Genomic DNA, 23,982 nt, shown 5'->3' on the forward strand with positions numbered 1-23,982 from the left:
AAGAAGGTTAAATACAACCGTAGCTACACAAACAAGAATTTTCCAGGCTGAGATTTCATTCTTTTTAAAAAATCGACTTGACAATGCATCAAATATCATCACTGATCTGAAGATTGAAAATCTCTTCGCTAATCTTGATATTGGTCACAGAGACAAGAAAGTTAAAGTGTTGGAGGATATCCAATCCCAATCAAAACACGTTGTTACTTAGAAAGAGGAACAAAAAAACATTTTTTACATGAATGTAATGGATCAAGTGTAAATATTTCCAGCAATATATATATATATATATATATATATATATATATATATATATATATATATATATATATATATATATATATATATATATATATATATATATATAGCTGCCATTTAACATTGTATTACATCAAAAGTTGCAGGTCGGGAATATGACTTACCGAAAGGAAGGATATACAAAAGAAAACCAAAGAACATATGATTTATGTTTTAATGGGAAGTCCTCATAGAGAATGTACACGTTTGGAAATAATTTTTTATTTATTATTATATTTAGAATCAACACAATTTTAACCATGATAAACGAAAGTACCAACTTAAAGTGCTACATATGTTAGTTTAAAAAAGTATAAATCACAAACCTGAAATGAGCTTAAGGGTAGGTTTGTTACAATGGGACATTTCGGATGATGCGGATAAAGGGGCCATTAACGTCTTTTGCACAGACGAAAGATCGGATGGGGAGCTAGTCAATGGGTCACCTTTTTCCATCAATTTTTGGTGGACAAAAAACATAACTCTTTGTATATCCGGTCTATCAAAAATGTCATAGATGGTGTTTTTTTTTTTTAGGAAAAATAAACTTTTTAACCTCTAATTTCTACTGTGGAAAAACATTTGAGGAAAAGACTATTTAAAAAATAATTCACATCTATTCCCACAAGAAAAAAAAAATTAGTTTTTGTTTTTGAAAGATGTTTTCTAAGTTCCAAACTTATGTGATATTTTTTTCACACGCCAATCTTGCCATCACTGCTGCTACCACCTCCGCCCATTGCCCACCGCCGCCAACGCCGCTACCACCATCGATGTCGCTGCCGCTACCACCATCACCGTTGCACTCAGCGCCACCACCACCACCACCACCACCACTCTTTCTTTCTTTTTTTTTTCTTTTTTTTTTTTTTTATATGAAGACTTTAAAAAACAAACATTTTTTTATGAAGAGAAAAGACATGGAAAATTATTTTTGGTCCACATTTTATTCCACAAACATGGAAAAAGACCGAAAACATTTTACATCTTCAAAAGCAAACACCAAATTAATATTTCGACTTTTTTCAGATGCTAATTGATTTTTCTTACCTACGCCTTATGCGATACCAGATTATCATGACCGAAGCAGCAATGGCCAAACCCGCAATGGTTTGTGGCAACATGTTACTCTTATTATTCTTCTTATTCATGTAGACGTAGTAAAGAGGAAAAGGTGGCCTTTTTATGAATCCTAACTCGGAGAGTTTCTTATGTGATATTGCATACTGCTCCAGGAATGAATTTGGATTCTACAAACAATGATTCAACATAAACATAAACTTTTAAATTTGTATTGAGATGATAAAATACGAAATAAAACCAAATATATAATACCTAGAAAATAAACTACATTACTATGATGCCTATGTGGTAGCAAAATGCAAGTATTTTGCTATTATAGGTATATATAATGTACATTGCTATATTATTAAGACATAAAACAAAGTACATTGTCCATACATGGTAGCAAGGGTAAAGTAGCTTGTTTTTCAATATACCTTCAATGGCTTAGTAAGAAAATGTTGAAAGCACAATGTTGTAATATAAAGAAATGAAAGTATGATGCCATAATAAACCAAATAAATGAAAGTGTGTTGCCAATTCTTGCAATTAGAATTCTATACCTTGGCATATGTAATAACATACAAGCGAAACCAAGCATTAGTCATCAATAATCGATCTGAAGGAAGCAGTAACAACCCCTCCGGCTCTTCGTTCAGCAAGTTCGCCAACCTTTTTCCTTGGAACCCTTGCAACGCCCATGGATCCAGCTTCATGAACTCATCCTTGTGCGCTTTCAGCAGCTCCCTAGTTTCAAGAGTCGTTTGTTATATTAAACAAAGATATTGATAAAAGTATAAATATTTATGACATATACATGCATGCTTTCCAAAAACTTGGTGCTATCGAGTATTAAGAAAATATGTGAATGTATTTCGATTTATCATAAAATCCTACTTTCATTTTTTTCTATTACAACATTGTATTTTGAAAAATCTTCCCAATTATAGGAAAGTAAACTAAATACAAAGCAATTTTCACTAATATAATTGAAAAGATTTTTCTAATTATAATGTCCAAATAAGAAAAAAAAATAAAGTACAATACTATGATTCAGTAGACTTTGTTCTGATGCATAGCAGTACAATGTTGTACTAGAAAGGAAAAAAATTGGATGCTATAAGTACATAAATAAATGAAAGTAATTTGCCATTTCTTTCGATTAGCCTATACAAAATTATAATTTGTAATGTCCCTTAAAACAATCAACAAGCCTTACTTAAAGTATGAGTTATCAAATTTGAGGGGCTTTCCAATCCAAGGTCCATCAAAGTCTGATCTATCTTCTTGGGCTCTATCCTAATGAGGCCAAAAAACAAACCAAATGATTAACGCGAAAATGTTTCATATAAATGCATAAAAGATGTAATTGTTTTTTAGGGCATTATAACTTAACAAATAATATGGATTATTTTTCAAAGTATAATGCCCTAATACGAAAATGGTTTGAAAAAATTTACTAGTACAATGTCATTATAAAAAAAATTAGGATTGCTATTTCTTGTATGTAGACCATCTCCAAAGTCCAAACAAGTAAGATGAAAAATTACAAGAATATGGCCTCCCCAAAGAACTACAATGTCCCTGTCGCTGCATAAGCCCATGCGATTAAACTTGGCCCTCAGATCTGATGCGCCTACCATAAGTTTAAGAATAAAACTAATGTTAAACATTAGTATACAGTTAAGGCTGAATTCGGCGTGCCAAAAATAGTTGATAAGCTAGCTTATTTTTTGATTTTTTTTAATTGTAATGTTTGACAAGTCAAAACGTGGTTGATGAGCTAGCTTTTTGAAAAGCTACTTAGAGTATCTTTTTGGGAGTTTTTTTACAAACGTCATTTTTTGTCAGCTAGCAGCTAGGGTTTTAGCTCGTCTGCCAAACATAGCCTAATGATGAAGAATAACACTTTATGTAAGGCTTAGATACAAGATATGACCATATACTTTCATTTATTTGTGTATTATGATATCATACTTTCACTTCTTTCTATTACAATTGTATTTTCTTATTAAGACATTGAACTTTAAAAAATCAACCCAGTAATGCATTTTCATGTTTTTTCTTACTAAGACATTGTACATTTGGAATTTTAACCTATTATAACAGTAAGAATTGCTTTGTATTTTCTTGATATTGCTATAGTTGGAGAGATTTATCAATGTACAATTCTATTATAGGAATACATGAAAGTAGGATTCTACAATAAAGAAACCAATGGAAATGAAGCTTTTTTCTGCTAATCGGAAAATTATATACTTCCTAAACAACAATATTGATACGATTTAGAAGTTTATTATATTTATCTCTCTAGTAGTATGACACACATCAGTGAATTAACTTTAGTGAAAAACAACCTAGATCTTTATATGAGATGAAGAATGAGTGTATGATTCAAAACCTTTTTCAGCATCCGGGAGTCTGCCTTCTGCCGTCCATTCCTCCGAATCCTACATGAAACACAAAATATGTAAAAGCTATAAGAATAATCCTCTGGTATATATATATATATATATATATATATATATATATATATATATATATATATATATATATATATATATATATATATATATATATATATGAAGATCTAAAAATTTAGAAAGTTTGAATTTATAAGGAAAGAGAAAAATATATAACTATTAAAATTGAATTGCATATATATTTTTTTTAAAATTTAAACAAATAATTTAAATAAATAAACAATTAAAATAATTGTGTTCAATTTAGAAATTTAGTAATTATAAAGAAAGTTGTATTAATGAATTAGATATGCATTTATTAGTACATTTATTACATTTAAATATTATTTGGAATTCAATAAATGGAAAAAAAAACCCCCACAAAATGAGATGAATATAATTTAATATAAATTTACCACTATATAGCATGTGACATAATGCATGAAAGAATAACAAGTGACAAAAATGATGTGTGTGATAAGAACCTACAGATGTATGTAAGAAAGAAGTCGCTTGTTAAGAGACAAGAGCAAGAGCAGTTTAAGGCCCTTTTTGGAAATAAGTTGGATCCTTTAGGTCAACCACGTTACAGTTAAAACAGAAGTAACAGTTCTGATCCAATAAGTTAGGAGCAAGTATCTTTTCTGTAATAAACCTGTAGTTGATGTTTTTCAGTTGTGAGTCAGATAATAAGTTATTTGTGTTCTTGTAAACAAGGAGATTTACCATCTCGAATTTGGCCCTATTAATCTAAGTAGTAAGCATTCAACTATTTAATTTAATCAGTTCCTATCAATTGGTTCCATTGCTGGGAAACTTCTTGAAGACATGGTGCATACCCGGAGCAATTCAGAAGAGGGAAACCAACCACCAGAACCTGTAGCAGTGCAACTAGCCGCAATCGCCAAGAAGTTGGATTCTATAGATTTGTTGCTGAGGGAGGTAGCAGCCCTCAAATCTCAATTGCACAATAAAGAAACATAGGTTAATGGTAGACAAGATGAGGGAGATTCATCTTGGCATAATCAAAGGCACCGACCCCATAAAAAAAAAAGTTTTTCCTACCTTTAGTGAAGGAAATCCACGGGGTTGGATTCTTAAAGCAGAGAAATATTTATGCTATTATGACATTCCATATGAAGAAAAAGTGGATGTCACATCGATACATTTGGAGGGTGATGCATTGGATTTTTATTCTTGGATATCTACTGATCAATCAGCAGATTTTTGGGAGGGTTTTGTTCGAGCCTTGCAAAGAAATTTTGGACCCACTGAGTTCCAGAATCCGGATGAATTCTTGTGTAATGTTAAACAAACAGGAACGGTACAATAATACGGACAAGAATTTGCCAAACGATCTTCACGGGTGTCCAATTAATTGAAAATTTGTCTTTTAGGAGTGTTCCTTAACGGCCTCAAAGAAGAATTGAAGGAGGATGTACGAATACAGAAACCACAAACAGTATACAAAGCGGTAAGTATCGTTTTAGAATTTGAATCTAAACTCAGCCATACCCGATTTGGGAGAGGATCTACTTGGACAACACCATCAAAAGCATCTCAAAATGAGTACAAAGATATGACTCCAACAAAAAAAAACTTTTCCAAAAATAATACCAAACCACCCTTGCGAATTTCTGATGTAGATAGGCAATCTCGATTTCTTAAAGGGGAATGTTTTCGGTGCGGTGAAATTATGGACCAGGTCATCGATGTAAAATAGGAACTCTCAAGGTGCTGGAAGTGGAAGAAAAGATTGAAGACTAGTCTCCTAATGAAACTGGAGAGATGGTTGAAGATATGAATGATGTGGCAGAGGTTAGTTTACATGCCATTCTTGGAAACCCCCATCCCAGAACTATAAAGGTTCAAGGTATGCTCCAATCTACAGAAGTAATTATTTTAATTGACGAGGGATCAACACATAATTTCATCTTAGATGTACTAGTTAAGGAATTGCGACTTAATACTCAATCAGTGGCACCGTTTGGTGTTCAGATTGGAAATGGTGATTTCATCAGATGTGGTCAAATATGTAAAAACCTTCCAATATAAATCAATGATATTAAAGTTGTCCAGGACTTCTATCCTTTTTCGATTGGTGGAGTAGATTTGGTTTTGAGTATTCAATGGTTGGAGATATTAAATACAGTCCAAGCAAATTGGAAACAGATGTTTATGATTTTTAAGGTAGATGGTAAAACTTATAAGTTGCAGGGAATTACTACAGGTTCACAAAAGTCTTCTAGTTTTTAATACTTGGCTATTGAACCGGTTAATCCACCAGAAATTCCCAAGGTGCTTCCATCGGTGACCAGCCGATATGATCAGGTCTTTGAAGAACCCAAAAGTCTTCCTCCGAACCATTCACAGAACCATTATATTCCCTTACTACCGAATTCTACACCCTCCCCCCCAATATTTGTCATTATCGATACCCTCATTCCCAAAATGCTGAAATTCAAAAAAAAAAAAAAACAAGTGGAAGCATTATCAACAGCGGGATTTATTCAACCTAGCAACAGTCCCTTTTCAAGTCCGATTCTACTTGTCAAGAAAAAAGTCAGCACTTGGAGGATGTGTGTAGATTATCGAGCCCTCAATAAAATAACGATCGTCGACAAATACCCAATTCCAAATATTGATGAATTGTTGGACGAATTATATGGAGCTACAGTTTTTTTCAAGCTGGACCTTCGCTCCGGTTACCATCAGAACAGAGTTCATGGACCGGACATTCCAAAAACAGCTTTTCGTACTCCTTCCGGGCATTATGTGTTTAAGGTAATGCCCTTTGGTCTAACTAACGCCCCTTCCACGTTTCAGGCGATCATGAATGACTTGTTCCATCCTTATTTACGTCGTTTTATACTAGTTTTCTTTTATGATATAGCAGATAGCCCAACATGGAATAACATCTTTTGCACCTTGAGCAAACTTTGAAATTACTACATGATCATCAGTTCTATGTTAAGCTTTCAAAGTGTTGTTTTGGACAATCTAAAGTTTCTTTTTTGGGGCATATCATAACCGAGGATGATTTACAAGTGGAACAGGAAAAAAATTATGGTTGTACAATCGTGGCCCATCCCTTCTAATGTTAAAGAAGTTCGTGGTTTTCTCGGTCTCACTGGTTATAACCGACGTTTTGTACGAAGTTATGGTTTGATTTCACTACCTTTGACTAATCTTACAAATAAGGATGGTTTTATGTGGTCTAACGAGGCATTAGATGTGTTTACCACATTGAAACAAGATCTACTTTCAGCCCCTGTTCTCCAGTTACCAGATTTTTCCAAGACATTTGTAGTTGAATGTGATGCTACTTCAGCTGGAATTATTGCTATTCTTTCTCAAGAGTAGCATCCCATTGCTTACTTTAGCAAAGGATTTTCTCCCTCCAACCGATTTAAGTTAGCATATGATCGAGATATGTTAGCTCTTGTTCTTGCTGTTCAGAAATGGAATCACTATTTATTGGGTCGTCACTTTCTTATTCGCACCGATCATTACACTTTAAAATTTTTGTTGGAACAATGCATCAATGCCACTGAACAACAGCGAATTTTACTCAAATTAATGCCCTATGATTTTTCTATAACTCATAGAGCTGGAAAAGAGAACAAGGGAGCGGATGCACTCTCTAGACGAACCCATTCAGGTGAACTATTCATCCTTTATGTACCCTATTGTGTCGAAATCGCTGATGTTAAAGAAGGAATTAAACAAGATCCTTATACAATCGACATTCTCCAACAGCTCCATACAAATCCTTCCTTAGTTCCTGATTTTTCTTCACATGAACAACTCTTGTTTTTCAAAGGAAGGATGGTTATTCCAGATATACCTGATCTTAAACTTAGTTTAATTCAAGAGTGTCATAATTCACCAGTTGGAGGACATGGCGGTTTTTTAAAAACCCTTAATTCAAGAGTGTCATAATTCACCAGTTGGAGGACATGGCGGTTTTTTAAAAACCCTTAAATGATTATCCCTCCAGTTCTTTTAGCCAAAAATCAAACAGGAAGTCAGGGTATTCGTGCAAAATTGCCTCGTATGCCAGCAACAAAAATACCAAACACTTTCCCCGACTGGTCTCCTCCAACCCTTACCAATTCCTATTCAAATTTGGGAGGACATTTCAATGGATTTTGTTGTGGGGTTGCCCCCATCCAACAACTTTGATACTATTTTAGTGGTAGTTGATCGCTTAAGCAAATACGCCCATTTTCTGAGTTTGTCTCACCCCTTTACAGAAAAAAGTGTTGCTGCCCTTTTTTTGTAAGGAAAGTGTTCGTTTACACGGTTTCCCACGTTCCATTACCTTGGAGTGTGATGTTATTTTCTTGAGCACATTTTGGAAAGAACTCTTTCGTTTGAGTCAAATCAAATTGCAATTGAGTACCTGTTACCATCCTCAAACGGATAGTCAAACAGAAGTTCTCAATCGGTGTCTCGAGGCCTACTTGCGTTGTTTTGTCCATGAACAACCAACTAAATGGAGTTCATATATAGCATGGTCTGAATACGCTTATAATACTGGGCACCATACTTCCACAGACACAACTCCTTTTTCCATTGTGTATTGTCACACCCCAAAACCAGAACGGCGGAAACGTTCGGGGGCGGAGGACGTCATGTACAGTATCATAACAATGTAAAGTAGTAAACAAGCAACGGCATCATCCATTGCGTTAATAGTATAATTTCATATAAATGTGTTCTTTCATTGTAATGAGACACCAAAACATGAATCAAAATAAAAGACGAGTCTTGAGTGTGCTTCGTCTTCTCAAAACCTAGTCATCGTACCTGTCTACTGGTGACCTGAGAATACAAGTTATTTTGAAAGCGTAGATCAACATTTAAGCTGGTGAGTTCGTGTCAATGTTTGTATAAGTTCGATGAAAATGTTTGTAAATGTTCAATGTAAATGTTTGTATATGTTTGAAAACTCCTATAAAATTCTATATTTTCTACTAGTATAAAAAGTAGTCTTTTACCAAGACCCGACTATTTTGAATGTTTGTTTCTCTGTAAAAGTGAATGTTTTCCCAATTGCGACTATCATTACCAAAATATATTTTTATATTACCCTTTATGTGTGAAGATCACAATTGGAATATAATGGGAAAATGTATGTGTGTACTGCAGTATTTTACGTATTAATCGTTGTAGTCATAACTACCTTAACACAAATGGTTTAATTAAGGCAAAATGTTATATGATTGTTACCATGCTAAACCGGTTATAACACGACGATGAAAGAAGTTGGAAGAAATGACATTTGGCACCCGTGGACTTGCAAATCCCACTATAGCGAACAACAAAGGTGTAGGATAGTCAATCCTGTATAGATCTATACGCAAACCCACGCTCTCCCTCCAGGAGATTCTAGTTACAAAACGTGGCACAATGAAATGGTCGTTGTGTCACGAAGTAGTATCTCACATTATGTTATCTAGAATCTTGTTATAGTATACTTGTTATAGGAATAGTATTCTATGTATAGTATTCTCTGTACAGTATGCTATGTATAGTATTCTCTGTCTAGTATTCTCTGTTATAGTATTATCTGTTATAGTGTTCTTTATCTAGTATTCTCTGCTTTAGTATTCTCTGTTATAGTGTTCTCTGTCTAGTATTATCTGTTATAGGAATTGTATATGATAGTATTCTCCTAAACTATACCTATTATAGTTTACTAGTAATTTATAGTATTTGAATGAATGAACGTATACCTTTGCTACCCAAAGGTACTGAACTGATTGAATAGAACTTTTATGTCTAAATATGTATAAATAATATATAACTAAGGTTTAGATGACATTCGGACAACTAACCGATACCATAAGTCCACATCCAAACAAGGAAAAGGAAGTAAAGCGAGTTAGCAGTTCTAAGTCATTTAAACCTCATTTATATAACTATACATATCTAGGCATACTTTTGACAGTTTATATAAGTTTCAAGAAGTTTAATGATACAACTGAAAGATAAAATAGTTTGAAGAAATATTGATTACTTGATGTCAGTTTGTAAAACGATTTGAAAACAGTTGTTTGATAACACAGTTTGAAGGATATTAGGTCCTTTATTGGAAACACAGTTATAAATTACATGTGATTGATTATATAACTACATGTTTTCTACTTGTATTCCCCCCATAAAAGCATTTAAAATCATTTAAAAGATAGATTAATGGGTATGAACTCACATGTAGTGAGTGACGCGAATGAAAGATCGGTAAAGGATGCTAAGTGTCAAGTAAAGACTTTAGCACATACAGATCCTATTTAACATATAATGACACGTATATGATTACAATTAGTGTTTAGAACAACCAATATTGTAATGGAAAAACCTTAGGGACTAGGAAACACTTGCAATGAAGTGTTAAACCACTTAGGGTTACATGTAAGGGTAGTACGGCCTCACATTGGAGTTTATGGACCATATGGTAAAACCACATGAGTTTATGGCCCATGGGCTTATGGCCCAATGAGTTTACGGTCGTAAACTCATGCTAACTAATACTATTTTGTGTTTAAGGTCCTATGGTTCACTAGGAAGTGTTCTAAACTTAGTTCCAGGGCTTAGGAAGGTGATGTACCAACTTTGCACCCAAAAACTAGGGTTTACGGCCTTGGGAGATGCCTTGGCCGTAAACACCTTTCACTTATGATTTCTTGATGATTTCTAGGTGTAAACTAGTTGATTCAAGTATATAGCAAGCTAAGACAAGAGTACTTACAATGTAGAAGCTTGATTGGGTGTTTCAGGTTCAAGAACACTAGTGTGTGTTCTTGGTGAAATGAAGAACACTTGAAGATCTATCAAAATGGAATGATTTCATGGATGAAATCAATGATCTGTGACAACCTGAAATTTTCTATCCTGTACAGTCAAGCACTTCATTGAAAGTCAAACTCAATTCTGTCATCTTTTAGCACAATTAAGATTTTATTTGAGCGTTCTAAGCCTTGTACACTTAAGGGATAAGTGTCGGGGTTTATCTGCTGAAGTTATTACTCAAAGAACAACCCTTAAACAACTTGTCAAGGAGTTCACCGCCACCTAAATGGAGTTTATGGTCGTAAACTCCATAAGGGCCGTAAACTCCTCTTATATGATGAATGTTAAGCCATTAGTTCATTTCCTTCTTTCCCTTGGCTGAAATCCTCTCAAGTATCCTCCTGATCTTCGACCCCGATCTTCAAAACTCGTAAGTTTCTTGTCCTAACTAGTTGATATCTTAAATGAACTAGTGATCTTACATGATTTCATCTGTGAAATCATTCCATTTTGTAGATCTTAAAGTTTCACCAAGAACACAAACTAGTGTTTTTGGCCAAAAACGACCATTCAAGCTCCTATATCGTAAGTACTCTTGTTCTAACTCATTGTACACTAGGTTTCACATGTTTAGGGCTTAGAATCACAAAGAATCATGTGATCCAAGGAGCTTACGGCCAAGACATGTTCTTGAGCCGTAAACCCCTTTAAGTAGGGTAAAATGCACCCTAACGCCTTACCAAGCCTTGGAACTTAGTATAGAACCTTACACCATTGAACTAGGGACTTCAAGACATGAAAAGATACTTCATACCATAACTTTACGGTCGTAAACTCATGGGGAAGTGGTCCCCAAGCCGTAAACTCAATATAAGGTCATTCTTGGACCCTAAACCCACCTAGCCTCTTGTTTAAGCCTTGGAGCACCTAACCACTTAAGACATGATAGCTTTAAGCCTCATTTGGAGACCCATTTGAGATATTACGGCAAGGAGTAAACTCCCCTGGGCTGTAAACTCCAACAAGTATGGTCCCTGGACCATAAACTCAAACACGATGCCTTGCAATCCCTAGTTGCAACCCAATGGCCTCCTAGAACTTGACCAAAGCGTTTTCCACGCATTAGGACGTTTTTACTTTTCTAATTAGTGTTATAATCACTAATTATATATATATACATATGTCTTTATATGTTATTAGGATCATTGTGGGTGTCTAAGTCTTCACTTAACACCAAGCACTTATCCGACACTTCCATACGATCCACTCACTGCAGGTAAGTTCATACCCCTTAATTAACCTTTTAAACGTTCTTAAATGTTTATAAATGCTTTTATGGGGCGAATACAAGTTGAATCATGATAGTTATAATATCAATCACATGTGATTAATAACTAGCATGCAAATGGATATACTAAACTTTTAGCTGTTTTACCAAATATATTACTTCAAATGACTTTCTCAAACGTTTTTACATGTTAAAACTCCTTATCAAACTATCTTACTTACTGTATGTTTCATTTCAAACTCTGTTACTATTGTGTTTCAAACAAAGGTTTTTACTATACTTCAAACTGTTTTATCCGGCAAACTACTTTCAAATCATTTTATAATCTGACATCAAGTCATTATTTCTTAGTTATTAAACTTTTCCAAGATTTTACCAAAATTCTTTTATACTTTTATATTGTCAAATGCATGCCTATATATGTATAGTTATATAAGTAATTTTTAATGGACTTAGAATGGCTAGCTCGCTTTATCTCCTTTTCCTCGTTTGGATGTGGTCTTAGGGTATCGGTTATTCGTCCGAATGTCATCTAAATAGTAGTTATATATCATGTATACATATATAGACATAAAGGTTCTATCAGTCAGTCCAGTACCTTTGGGTAGCAAAGGCACACTTACGGTTACACACGTACATTACTTGTAACTATAATAGGCATTGTTAAGAGATACTACTTACTAACTCAAGTACAAGGAATTACAAAAGAGTCAGTTCGTTCATGAGTCTATACGAATACATTATATACTATATGAAGAGATACTATTACATAGATACTAGTAAAGAGATACGATTACATACTACGTAATGAGATACTATTACATGTTATATGAGTAGACACTATTACATACATTATGTGACTCACCATTCCACCCCCAGGGCTGTTAGCTACAGTAAGGAAGATGTACATTGACGCATGTCTACGGTCAACACTATTCGACAAGTTACTCCGTCGTGATTATCCTAGTACCAAAGGATAATACTTGAATGATTATATTATTTTCCTTATTACCTTTATTTTGTGACACATTCACATAATCGACGAGGTAGATTAGATGAATAATAATAGTTGTACAATGGAAAAACCTTCACTTATGTAGAGGTTCAAACCTTCAAAACAGTGGAGTCTTGGTAGAAGACTACATTTTATACTAGTAGGAAATATGGGATTTTCTAGGTTTTTCAAACGTTTACAATCACTTACAAACATTTTCATATTTATACAAACTTGTCTTCAAAACAATTACAAGTCTTTCATTACATGTTTTACAAATTAGTGACACTAAATTACTTATGAATTCACCAGCTTTATTGCTGATATTCGCTTTCAAAATAACTTGTATTCTCAGGTCACAAATAGACAGGTACGACGACCAGGTTTTATGAAGACGGAGAGGTCAAGACTCGTCTTTTATTTCGAGTATTCATTATGTTGTTTTATACTTTGAAAAAACACACTTGTAATTACAATTATACTATTAATGCAATGGATGATGTTTTTGCTTGTTTACTACTTTTCATTGTTGTGATACATTACATAATGTCCTCCGCCCCAGAACGTTTCCGTCGTTCTCGGTTTTGGGGTGTGACAGATTGGTATTACAACATTGTTTATAGTGAATTAAGTATATCAGCCCATGAAAGATATGCTACCTGTAAATACAATGGGATTAAAATACTCTGACCAAGAGTATATACTTTTAAATAATAAAATATTTAACTAAGTATACATGCATGCATTCATACTAAAATCAGTGTCACAATGACAAGAACAAAAGTATTACGATTGTTGAATATCACAAGTAAGCTCGGGGATGTATGGTAAGTCGTGGGAGTGGCATAGCCTGATCAACTATGCTGGTCCGAGGAGTGATTAGCATATGCCCAAGAATGGTTGTGATGTGGCAACAAGTCTAAAAACTTACCAACACTATCACAATGAGAACTTTAGAACAAAACATAAAGTAAAATACTATAGGAGTATTTAAAGATACTATCCAATAACAATACTAAAAGTGTACAATAACAAGAAACGAATGAATCAAACATGAAATAAAGATACTATACGAGTATCTTGACTAACCATTTTTAATTTACGTGGGAATTAAAGACCCTTACTGATAGAACTATAATTGCAGGGTGGATACTTCCAAAAGTTGCATATAATAAAGATCTCATAGACTTAGAATATGTGTTTTCGCTTTATTTCCTTTTCCTCGTTTGGATGTGGACTTAGAGTAGGATCACATATTCGAAGGGCTATTAGATCCTAGTTATATATAATTTGTAAGCACCAAGTGGTTATAGAAGGACCCAGTAAGTATCACAAGTTAAAAATCTAGTTTTAGAAATAGATTCTTTAGACACTTCCTTTATCGCACCGACAACATACCTAGAGACACCACCTCACTAGGACAGTCCATAGAGGAGTCAAGGAGGGACCAGGAGGAAGCCACATATATAACATCGAGAAGGGATCAGAAAAAGAGTACGAAGCTAGAGGAATACCAGAAGATATCACATGAACATAAGAGGACACCAGATTACTTTTAACAGGAGTAGAAAAGAGGAAACCACTCGCGAGTCATGGGAGGTGGCAGAGAACATTACACGTCACCCTAACAACTAAAAGATCCATACAACCTAGTGAGTCAGTGAATACACCACTCACACTATGTGGTAGGCTTAGAGTATATATAATTACAATTTGGATAACAATGATTTGACAGTCGGATAGTTCTCGACAATCCTTGTACAAATACTTTCATTCTTCTATCATTAGATCCCTATACCAATCATACTATCTTTTGTTGTTGAACTATGGCGATTTAGTTCATGAGACACATTCATTTTCTATACTATCGAGGTCTTATCGTTTTCTTATATTTTCAACTTATAGTTGAAAGATGCCTCCTAGAAGATATCCAAGATGTAACAATGGTAACGAAGCACCTATACCACCCCCGCCACCACATCCTCAGTTCGACGCTGCTATGTTCTAAGCAGCAGTCACGGCGGCTGTAGCGGCTACCATGACACATATCAATACTTCTGGCGCGACTGGTTCGGGAATTGGTGCATTTCCTTCAAACCATGGCGAGAGTCATGGGAACTCACGAGAGTGCACCTATAAAGATTTTACGAACGCCAAACCCCTGAATTTTAATGGAACTGGAAGGGTTATAATATTAAGACAATTGATAGAAAAGACAGAAGCAGTCTTTGAAATCTGCGCCTGTCCAGAGAACAACAAGGTCAAGTTTGCTACTTGTACCTTTTTAGAAACAACTTTAACTTGGTGGAATGGCCACGTTAAGGCACTAACTCTGATAGTGGCAAATTTGATAAGTTGGGAAAATTTAAAAGCCATGCTAATGCGAGAGTACTGTCCGTGAGGAGAAATTCAAAAACTCGAGAAGGAACTCTGGAATCTAAAAATGGTTGGTACTGATATATCAGCCTATATGAGTAGATTCTGTGATCTAGCAATTCTTTGCCCAGATATGGTTGCTCCTGAGAGCAAGAAAATAGAGAGATATATTTGGGGACTGACATCCCAAATTCATACAAGTGTGTTAGCATCACAGCCTGATACTATTGACAGTGCCAAGGAACTAGCACAATCTATTGTTGACCACGGAAACTATACGAGTTTAAAGATTTATGCATCTGTTCAACAAATGGGAAACGACCACAACAACAGGAAGCAGGGTTGGAACAAGAGGAAAGAGAAGTCCTCACAAGAACCCTCAAAGAAGCAACAAGTAGTTATAGTTAATGCTGTCACTGCACCTACTAATCTCTTACCACCTAAGCCTTACACTGGTAACCTTCCAAAGTGCAACAAATGCACATTCCATCATCATGGTCCTTGCCGTGAAATGCAGTGCGCTAACTGCGACAAGAAAGGGCACACTGCCCGTTTTTGCAAACTTCCGACAAGGCCAATTAATCAAGTTCTCGGTGTGGGAACGAGCCCAACTTGTTATGGTTGTGGAGAAGCGGGCCATTACAAAAGAAATTGCCCAAAGGCACGAAATGCTGGTGCAGATGGGCAAATACTAATGATCACCGCCGCTGGAGGGACTATTCCAAATCCACGTTAAACTTCTAGTACGTTTAGTAGCGTTTATGATAGACTCCTAAACTTTTAAAAACTAGGGAAACTAGAGTCATATCTTTTGCGAGATCCCATCATGTTCTTAGGGATTCCCGTGCTGCTTGTACTTGCTTTTTGGAGTATACCTTGTTCGCATCAATAGTCTTGTAGTAGTCTAAAGTACTGAAACTCTGTTAAAAGTTGAACTTTTGTGTTTTGTCTGTAACGCCTTTATGATCAAATCTAGTACCTTTATTTTCAAGTGATTCCAGTATTATCATACAACTTGAGCCAGTTCGATCCTCACAATACCAGTCTCGTACGCATGTCTCTTTCTCCGTAAACACCTTTCTAGCGAAGCCGTGATTTCAAAACTTCGAAGTACTCATGCGTAGAGTATCTCACATTTCTTATCCTTTCCAAAGAAACCGCAACAAACCTCCTTGGAGTACCACTCGTGCAGTACGTCAAGATCAATACAAGGACTCTTACGGTTAATCTATCGTTGAAGAATGTATACACAAGGGTGGTATATAATCAAGGTTCTACAGGTTTAGAATTGATGATTCCACTTTAACTTCTTTTCCTCGTTGGGATGTAAGCTTAAGGAAGAATCATTTATTCGACTACCTTTTCAATCTTAATTATTTACGACTCGTATACACGAGACAATGATTAATGAACCATGTATAAATTCTAATATGAACTTCAGGACGGAAACTGCCCAGGACTACGAATAAACACATCGTCATGGGAACAAACTTAGAACCCAATACTACTCCTGTAACCAATGCGCCCGTAGTATTCATAAACTTAATGAATAGGGTACTCCATTCTTACTAGGGTCAGTTCGTCATTGTCCTTGTAAATGACTTACTTATCTACTCTGGTAGTAGGAAGGAAATCATAAAGAGCATCTACAACAAACCATGGAAACATTACGATCAGACGAAAGAAGCAACACCGCATCCCGTTAGTGAAGTTTTGCTAGAATGCCAACCGAGGACCTGAATTCACTTGGGAGCATGAGAGTAAATCGAATAGGAAGTATCCCCACCTCCTTGCTCGAGTATTCATACTTACTCTTTTACCTAAATTCTAATTTCGGGACGAAATTCCCTCTAACCGGGGGGGGGGGGGGGGATGATGTGACAACCCGAAATTTTCTATCAAGTACAGTCAAACACTTCATTGAAAGTCAAACTCTATTATGTCACCTTTTAGCACAACTAGGAGTTTATTTGAGCGTTCTGAGCCTTGTACACTTAAGGGATAAGTGTCGGGGTTTATCTGCTGAAGTTATTGCTCAAAGAACAAGCCTTAAACAACATGTCAAGGAGTTCACGGCCACCTCAATGGAGTTTACGGCCGTAAACTCCATAAGGGTCGTAAACTCCTCATATATGATGAATGTTAAGCCATTAGTTCATTTCCTTCTTTCCCTTGGCTGAAATCCTCTCAAGTATCCTCCCGATCTTCGACCCCGATCTTCAAAACTCGTAAGTTTCTTGTAATAACTAGTTGATATCTTACATGAACTAGTGATCTTACATGATTTCATCCATGAAATCATTCCATTTTGTAGATCTTCAAGTTTCACCAAGAACACCAAGAACACACACTAGTGTTTTTGGCCAAAAACAACCATCAAGCTCCTAGATCATAAGTACTCTTGTTCTAAGTCATTGTACACTAGGTTTCACATGTTTAGGGCTTTGAAATCACAAAGAATCATGTGATCCAAGGAGTTTACGGCCAAGACATGTTCTTGGGTCGTATACCCCTTTAAGTGGGGTAAAATGCACCCTAACACCTTACCAAGCCTTGAAACTTAGTATAGAACCTTACACCATTGAACTATGGACTTCAAGACACGAAATGGTACTTCATACCATGACTTTACGGTCATAAACTCATGGGGAAGTGGTCCCCAGGCCGTAAACTCAATATAAGGTCATTCTTGGACCTTAAACCCACCTAGCCTCTTGTTTAAGCCTTGGAGCACCTAACCACTTAAGACATGATAGCTATAAGCCTCATTTGGAGACCCATTTGAGAGTTTACGACAAGGAGTAAACTCCCATGGGCCGTAAACTCCAACAAGTATGGTCCATGGACCATAAACTCAAACACGATGCTTTGCAATCCCTTGTTTCAACCCAATGGCCTCCTAGCACTTGACCAAATTGTTTTCCATGCATTAGGATGTTTTTACTTTTCTAATTAGTGTTATAATCACAAATTAAATATATATATATATATATATATATATATATATATATATATATATATATATATACACATATGTCTTTATATGTTATTAGGATCATTGTGGGTGTCTAAGTCTTCACTTAACACCAAGCACTTGTCTGACACTTCCATACGATCCACTCACTGCAGGTCAGTTCATACCCCTTAATTAACCTTTTAAATATTCTTAAATGTTTATAAATGCTTTTATGGGGGGGGGGGGGGGGGGGAGGTGGGGGGATACAAGTTAAATCATGATAGTTATTATATCAATCACATGTGATTAATAACTAGCATGCAAATGGATTTACTAAAATTTTAGCTGTTTTAGCAAACATATTACTTCAAATGACTTTCTCAAACGTTTTTACATGTTAAAGCTCCTTATCAAACTATCTTACTTACTGTATGTTTCATTTCAAACTCTGTTACTATTGTGTTTCAAACAAAGGTTTTTACTATACTTAAAACTGTTTTATCAGGCAAACTACTTTCAAATCATTTTATAAACTGACATCAAGTCATTATTTCTTAGTTATTAAACTTTTCCAAGATTTTACCAAACTTCTTTTATACTTTTATATTGTCAAATGCATGCCTATATATGTATAGTTATATAAGTCATTTTTAAAGCACTTAGAACGGCTAGGTCGCTTTATCTCCTTTTCCTCGTTTAGATGTGGTCTTATGGTATCAGTTATTCGTCGGGATGTCATCTAAATATTAGTTATATATCATGTATACATATATAGACGTGAATGTTCTATCAATCAGTCCAGTACCTTTGGGTAGCAAAGGTACACTTACGGTTACACACGTACATTACTAGTAACTATAATAGGCGTAGTTAGGAAATACTACTTACTAACTGAAGTACAAGGAATCAGACAAGAGTCAGTTCATTAATGAGTCTATACGAATACATTACATACTATATGAAGAGATACTATTACATAGATACTAGTAAAGAGATACGATTACATACTACGTAATGAGATACTATTACATGTTATATGAGTAGATACTATTACATACATTATAGGACTTACCATTCCACCCCCAGGGCTGTTAGCTACAGTAGGGAAGACGTACATCGACGCATGTCTACGGTAAACAGTATTCGACAAGTTACTCTGCCATGATTATCCTAGGACCAAAGGATAATACTTAAATGATTATATTATTTTCCTTATTACCTTTATTGTGTGACACATTCACATAATCGATGAGGTAGATTAGATGAATAATAATAGTTGTACAAGGGAAAAACCTTCACTTATGTAGAGGTTTAAACCTTCAAAACAGTCTGGTCTTGGTAGAAGACTACATTTTATACTAGTAGGAAATGTGGGATTTTCTAGGGTTTTCAAACGTTTACAATTACTTACAAAAATTTTCATACTTATACAAACTTTTCTTCAAAACAATTACAAGTCTTTCATTACAAGTTTTACAAATCAATGACACTAAATTACTTATGAATTCACCAGCTTTATTGCTGATACTCGATTTCAAAATAACTTGTATTCTCAGGTCACAAATAGATAGTAACGACGACCAGGTTTTATGAAGACGGAGAGGTCAAGATTCGTCTTTTATTTCGAGTATTCATTATGTTGTTTTATACTTTGAAAGAACACACTTGTAATTACAATTATACTATTAATGCAATGGATGATGTTGTCGTTTGTTTACTACTATTTTTCATTGTTGTGATACATTACATGACGTCCTCCGCCCAAAAAACGTTTATGTCGTTCTCGGTTTTGGGGTGTGACATGATCTTTACTAGATAAGGTGATATAACAACAAATCAAAGGAAAGAAATCTTACATTTTTGGAAGATCAAGATGAAGAAATTGATGATACTTGAGAGAGAAATGGAGGTTCTTGAACTTGAAAATGGAAATAATGAAGAAAAGGATGCAAACTCATGCTTTATGCATGAGTTCACGGCCAAAAGAGAGTTTACGGCCCAAACTCATAAAGTTTGGCCATAAACACACATCTTAGGTTTAGGGTTTTGTTTTTTGCACATTGAACCCTAGAAGATACTTCCCGATGCTTGTTTCTTGAATGTACTATGTTTAAAACATTCAAATAGACTCTAAACAGTGCTAAAAGTTAGCAGAAACTAGTCTGACTTTGATTGAAGTGAATGGTTTGTACAGGTAGAAATTTCGGGCTGTCACATGTATGGTCGAGATCCTCCTCTCCTTCTGCCTTATGTAACGGGCGAAACCAAAAATGCATAATTGGAACAACAATTAGTTAATCGCGATCATATGTTGCAATTGTTACGTCTCAACCTTACGAATGCTCAAGATAGGATACGTAATCAAGCCAATACCAAACGACGCGAAGTTAATTTTCAGGTTTGGGATTGTGCATTCTTAAAGATTCAACCTTACTGACAACACAACTTAGCTAAACGTTGTTTTGAAAAGTTATCTCTTTGATTCTTTGGTCCTTATCCAAATAAAAGTGTCATTGGGCCAGTGGCTTATAAGCTCGAATTACCTCCGGATGCGAAAATACATCCTGTGTTTCATGTTTCTATGCTCAAACCAGTTCCAGGGTCTTTTTCTCCAACCTCTATTGCTCCTTTGCCTATCACAAAGGATTGGGAGTTTGAGTTCGATGGGTGCATGAAGCAGGCCAACCTGTACTCAAATTAGTGGTTTCTAGGAATAACCGTCCTATGGAAGAAGCTTCTTGGGAATCTTACGATCTGTTTGTTGAGCAATTTCCTTATTTTTAACTTGAGGAGAAGTCATTTTACCGATGGAGAAGTAATGAAAAGAACCTACAAGTGTATATAAGAAAGAAGTCATGAGTTAAGAGACAGGAGCAAGAGCAGTTTAATGCCCTTTTTGGAAATCAGTTGGATCCTTTAGGCCAACCATGTAACAGTTAAAAGAGAAGGAACTATTATGATCCAATAAGTTAGGAGCAGTTATCTTTTGTAACAAACATGTAGTTGATGTTTTTCAGTTGTGAGTCAGATAATAAGTTATTTGTGTTCTTGTAATCAAGGAGATTTGCCATCTCGAATTTGGCCCTGTTAATCTAAGTCGTAAGCATTCAGCTATTTAAATTAATCAGTTCCTATCAGAGTCTCTCTCTCTCTCTCTCTCTCTCTCTCTCTCTCTTTATATATATATATATATATATATATATATATATATATATATATATATATATATATATATATATATATATATATAGGGAAAAGGGGGATATACATTACAGCCCCACCTAAGCTTAGGTACTAAACCTCTTCAAAATACATTGTTTTACTATATAAAGATTACGGTTAATGGATTCACGATTAATACTTTAAGATGTAAATTCAAGATCGACACAATAGGGTTTAGGTTTTAGGGTTCAGGGTTTAGGGTTTAGGTTTAGGGTTTAGGGTTTAGGATTTAGGTTTAAGGTTTAGGGTTTAGGGTTTAGGTTCAGTGTTTAGGGTTTAGGGTTTAGTAATGTTCACTTGGGTGAATTAATAAACGATAATGGAGGAAAGAAAACAGAAATGGTAAAACGATAATGAAAGAAAGAAATGTTATGGAGGATGATATATTTACCAAGTGAAACCAAACCGGGTATATTTAGCAAGTTAAAACGATATATTTAGCAATGTTATGGAGGATGATATATTTTAGAAGTTTAGTACCTAAGCTTAGGTGAGACTGTAAAGTGTATTATATATATATATATATATATATATATATATATATATATATATATATATATATATATATATATATATATATATATATATATTCCAAGGTGTAAAATTATATTCCGAAGATAAGACATGTGAACAAAAAGCTAATATCAATTACATGGAAAATCAAAGTACCTTTCTACCAGGAATAAATTCAATGGTAGGACCACCGGCGACCTCAACAGCAACGACACCCGCAAGCTGCCAATAGACCGCTTGCTTATCGATAAGTACATAATATAAATTTAAAAGAACCAAAAAGCATTAGTCTCTGTGCTAAATATGATTGAAATAACCTGATAAATGTCAGCATATGAAATTATTGGATGCTTTAACTTTATTTGTTCTGCAATGTAATGTACCATCAATAAACTTATTATATTACTTTTGTGAAGGAAAGTTAACTATGTAAATAAGAATGTTGCGACAATACAGAACAACACAAGCAGTTTACCGCAAAAGTCAATGGCAGTTTTCAGTCCTTTGTTAACGCTTTGTTCAAACTCTTCCGGCTTCCTAATGGAGCCATTTGGACCTCCCGTCTGCGTCTCCTTGCAATAAGTTGCAGCATCATGAAATCTACGTACAATCATATCATTTTCAATTTGATCATCACAATATGTTATAGATAAACAAGAAGGATCTTACGCTAAACGGAGCATGATCGGGGCACAACTTTTGCTAGAGATCAGATGATGTAAGTCTCGACGAGCTTTTCGAATTTCTGCACTGTACACGGCATCAACAACGGGCATTTCCATTAATGAATGGTGGTTCATTTGGGAGAGAATGAAGAACGAACGACTCGTGTGTCTGTGTTTATGCAAATTAAATTGGGTTAGGGTTTGGTAAACAACTTGCCATGCACAAAAACCACTTTAAAAGTGCTTATTAATTAGCTTATATATAGTAGAAAAACATAATTTGAGAAAAAATGTTCATATTATAGCTTTTGCGGTAGCAAAACGGTGTAAGCTGATACATACTTTTTGGAGTGTTGTTTTAGCAAAAACTCCTAATATATGAAAAATGAATCGAAAAGACATGCTTATATTTTGGCCTATTTGTTTACTTACATATAAAACTTTATCTTTAATCATTTATATAATCTTACACATTAAAATGACCAAAAAAGAGATGTCTAGCTTTCCTTCAAGATGGTGAGGAACAAGTTATATATTGTGATTTCAAGCTTCTAATATCCTACTTGATGAGGTACAACAACATTGATCATAGCCTATAATAATTGCATAACTAATTTTCCAGATTTTAAGATTTACCCAACACTCAATTGCTATGACCTTGCATGAATTCATTGCAAAATATCCGATTTTGATTTTGCCTAAGGCGAAGGCAGGTTCAACCGGTGATAAGACCCATGATTCAACTCAAGTAATCTACATGTCCTACCTAGCTTCTAACTGAAAGCCCTAAGTATATCTGTTGTTAATTTCGGTATCCAATGAAATTACCACTAGTTTTAATTAATTATATCTGTTGTTAATTTCGGTAACTAGCCTGAAGATATATGAATTTCTCCATATACACGGGCTGAGTACAAAACCTAACTTAATTCATAAAATCATTAATTTAAGGAACCATACCTCTAATTTCAATGCCTTAATTCAATCTGTGTAACCAATCAAAGCATTCTGGATCAAAATCTGCAAAATGGTTCCTTTCTCGATCATTGAATTAGGATTCTGAATTTCTAGGGCGAGAACGTCGAAGGACCATGATGCCTCTATTCCATTGATTTGTCGCTTTGACTACTCTTTGATGAAATCCTTAGGAGTTTTGGTGATAAAAAAAATAGCGCAACAGAAATTCCCATGGTTTTTTATTTTTATTTTTATTTTTACTTTTTTTTATAAAAGTGCACACACCTACAGCCGACTTTAACGGATTAACGCGACATCCCTGTACCGTTGCATGGCTTTCTTCCCGCCCAAAAGAGCCCTATACGGTTTATTTCCTTAATTCCCTACTTAACCCA

At 34.9% G+C, this 23,982-nt stretch overlaps 1 protein-coding gene across 1 annotated transcript; it reads right to left on the reverse strand.

Moving 5' to 3' along the window:
- Window positions 1-1,343: 1,343 nt before the first annotated feature.
- On the reverse strand, window positions 1,344-23,743 carry LOC145011342 (putative L-ascorbate peroxidase 3, peroxisomal). The gene is made up of 10 exons (XM_078970042.1): window positions 23,591-23,743; window positions 22,635-22,799; window positions 22,441-22,565; window positions 22,283-22,332; window positions 22,122-22,187; window positions 3,761-3,809; window positions 2,910-2,995; window positions 2,579-2,658; window positions 1,923-2,106; window positions 1,344-1,547 (listed from the first exon to the last, which is right to left on the reverse strand). Exons 2-10 carry the CDS (start codon window positions 22,763-22,765, stop codon window positions 1,344-1,346), a joined length of 975 nt encoding a protein of 324 aa, XP_078826168.1. The 5' UTR covers window positions 22,766-22,799; window positions 23,591-23,743.
- Window positions 23,744-23,982: the final 239 nt, after the last annotated feature.

This window comes from Lactuca saligna, chromosome 8 (genome assembly GCF_052625555.1).
Source record: "Lactuca saligna cultivar CGN05327 chromosome 8, ASM5262555v1, whole genome shotgun sequence".
In the NCBI taxonomy this organism is placed as follows: Eukaryota; Viridiplantae; Streptophyta; class Magnoliopsida; order Asterales; family Asteraceae; genus Lactuca; species Lactuca saligna.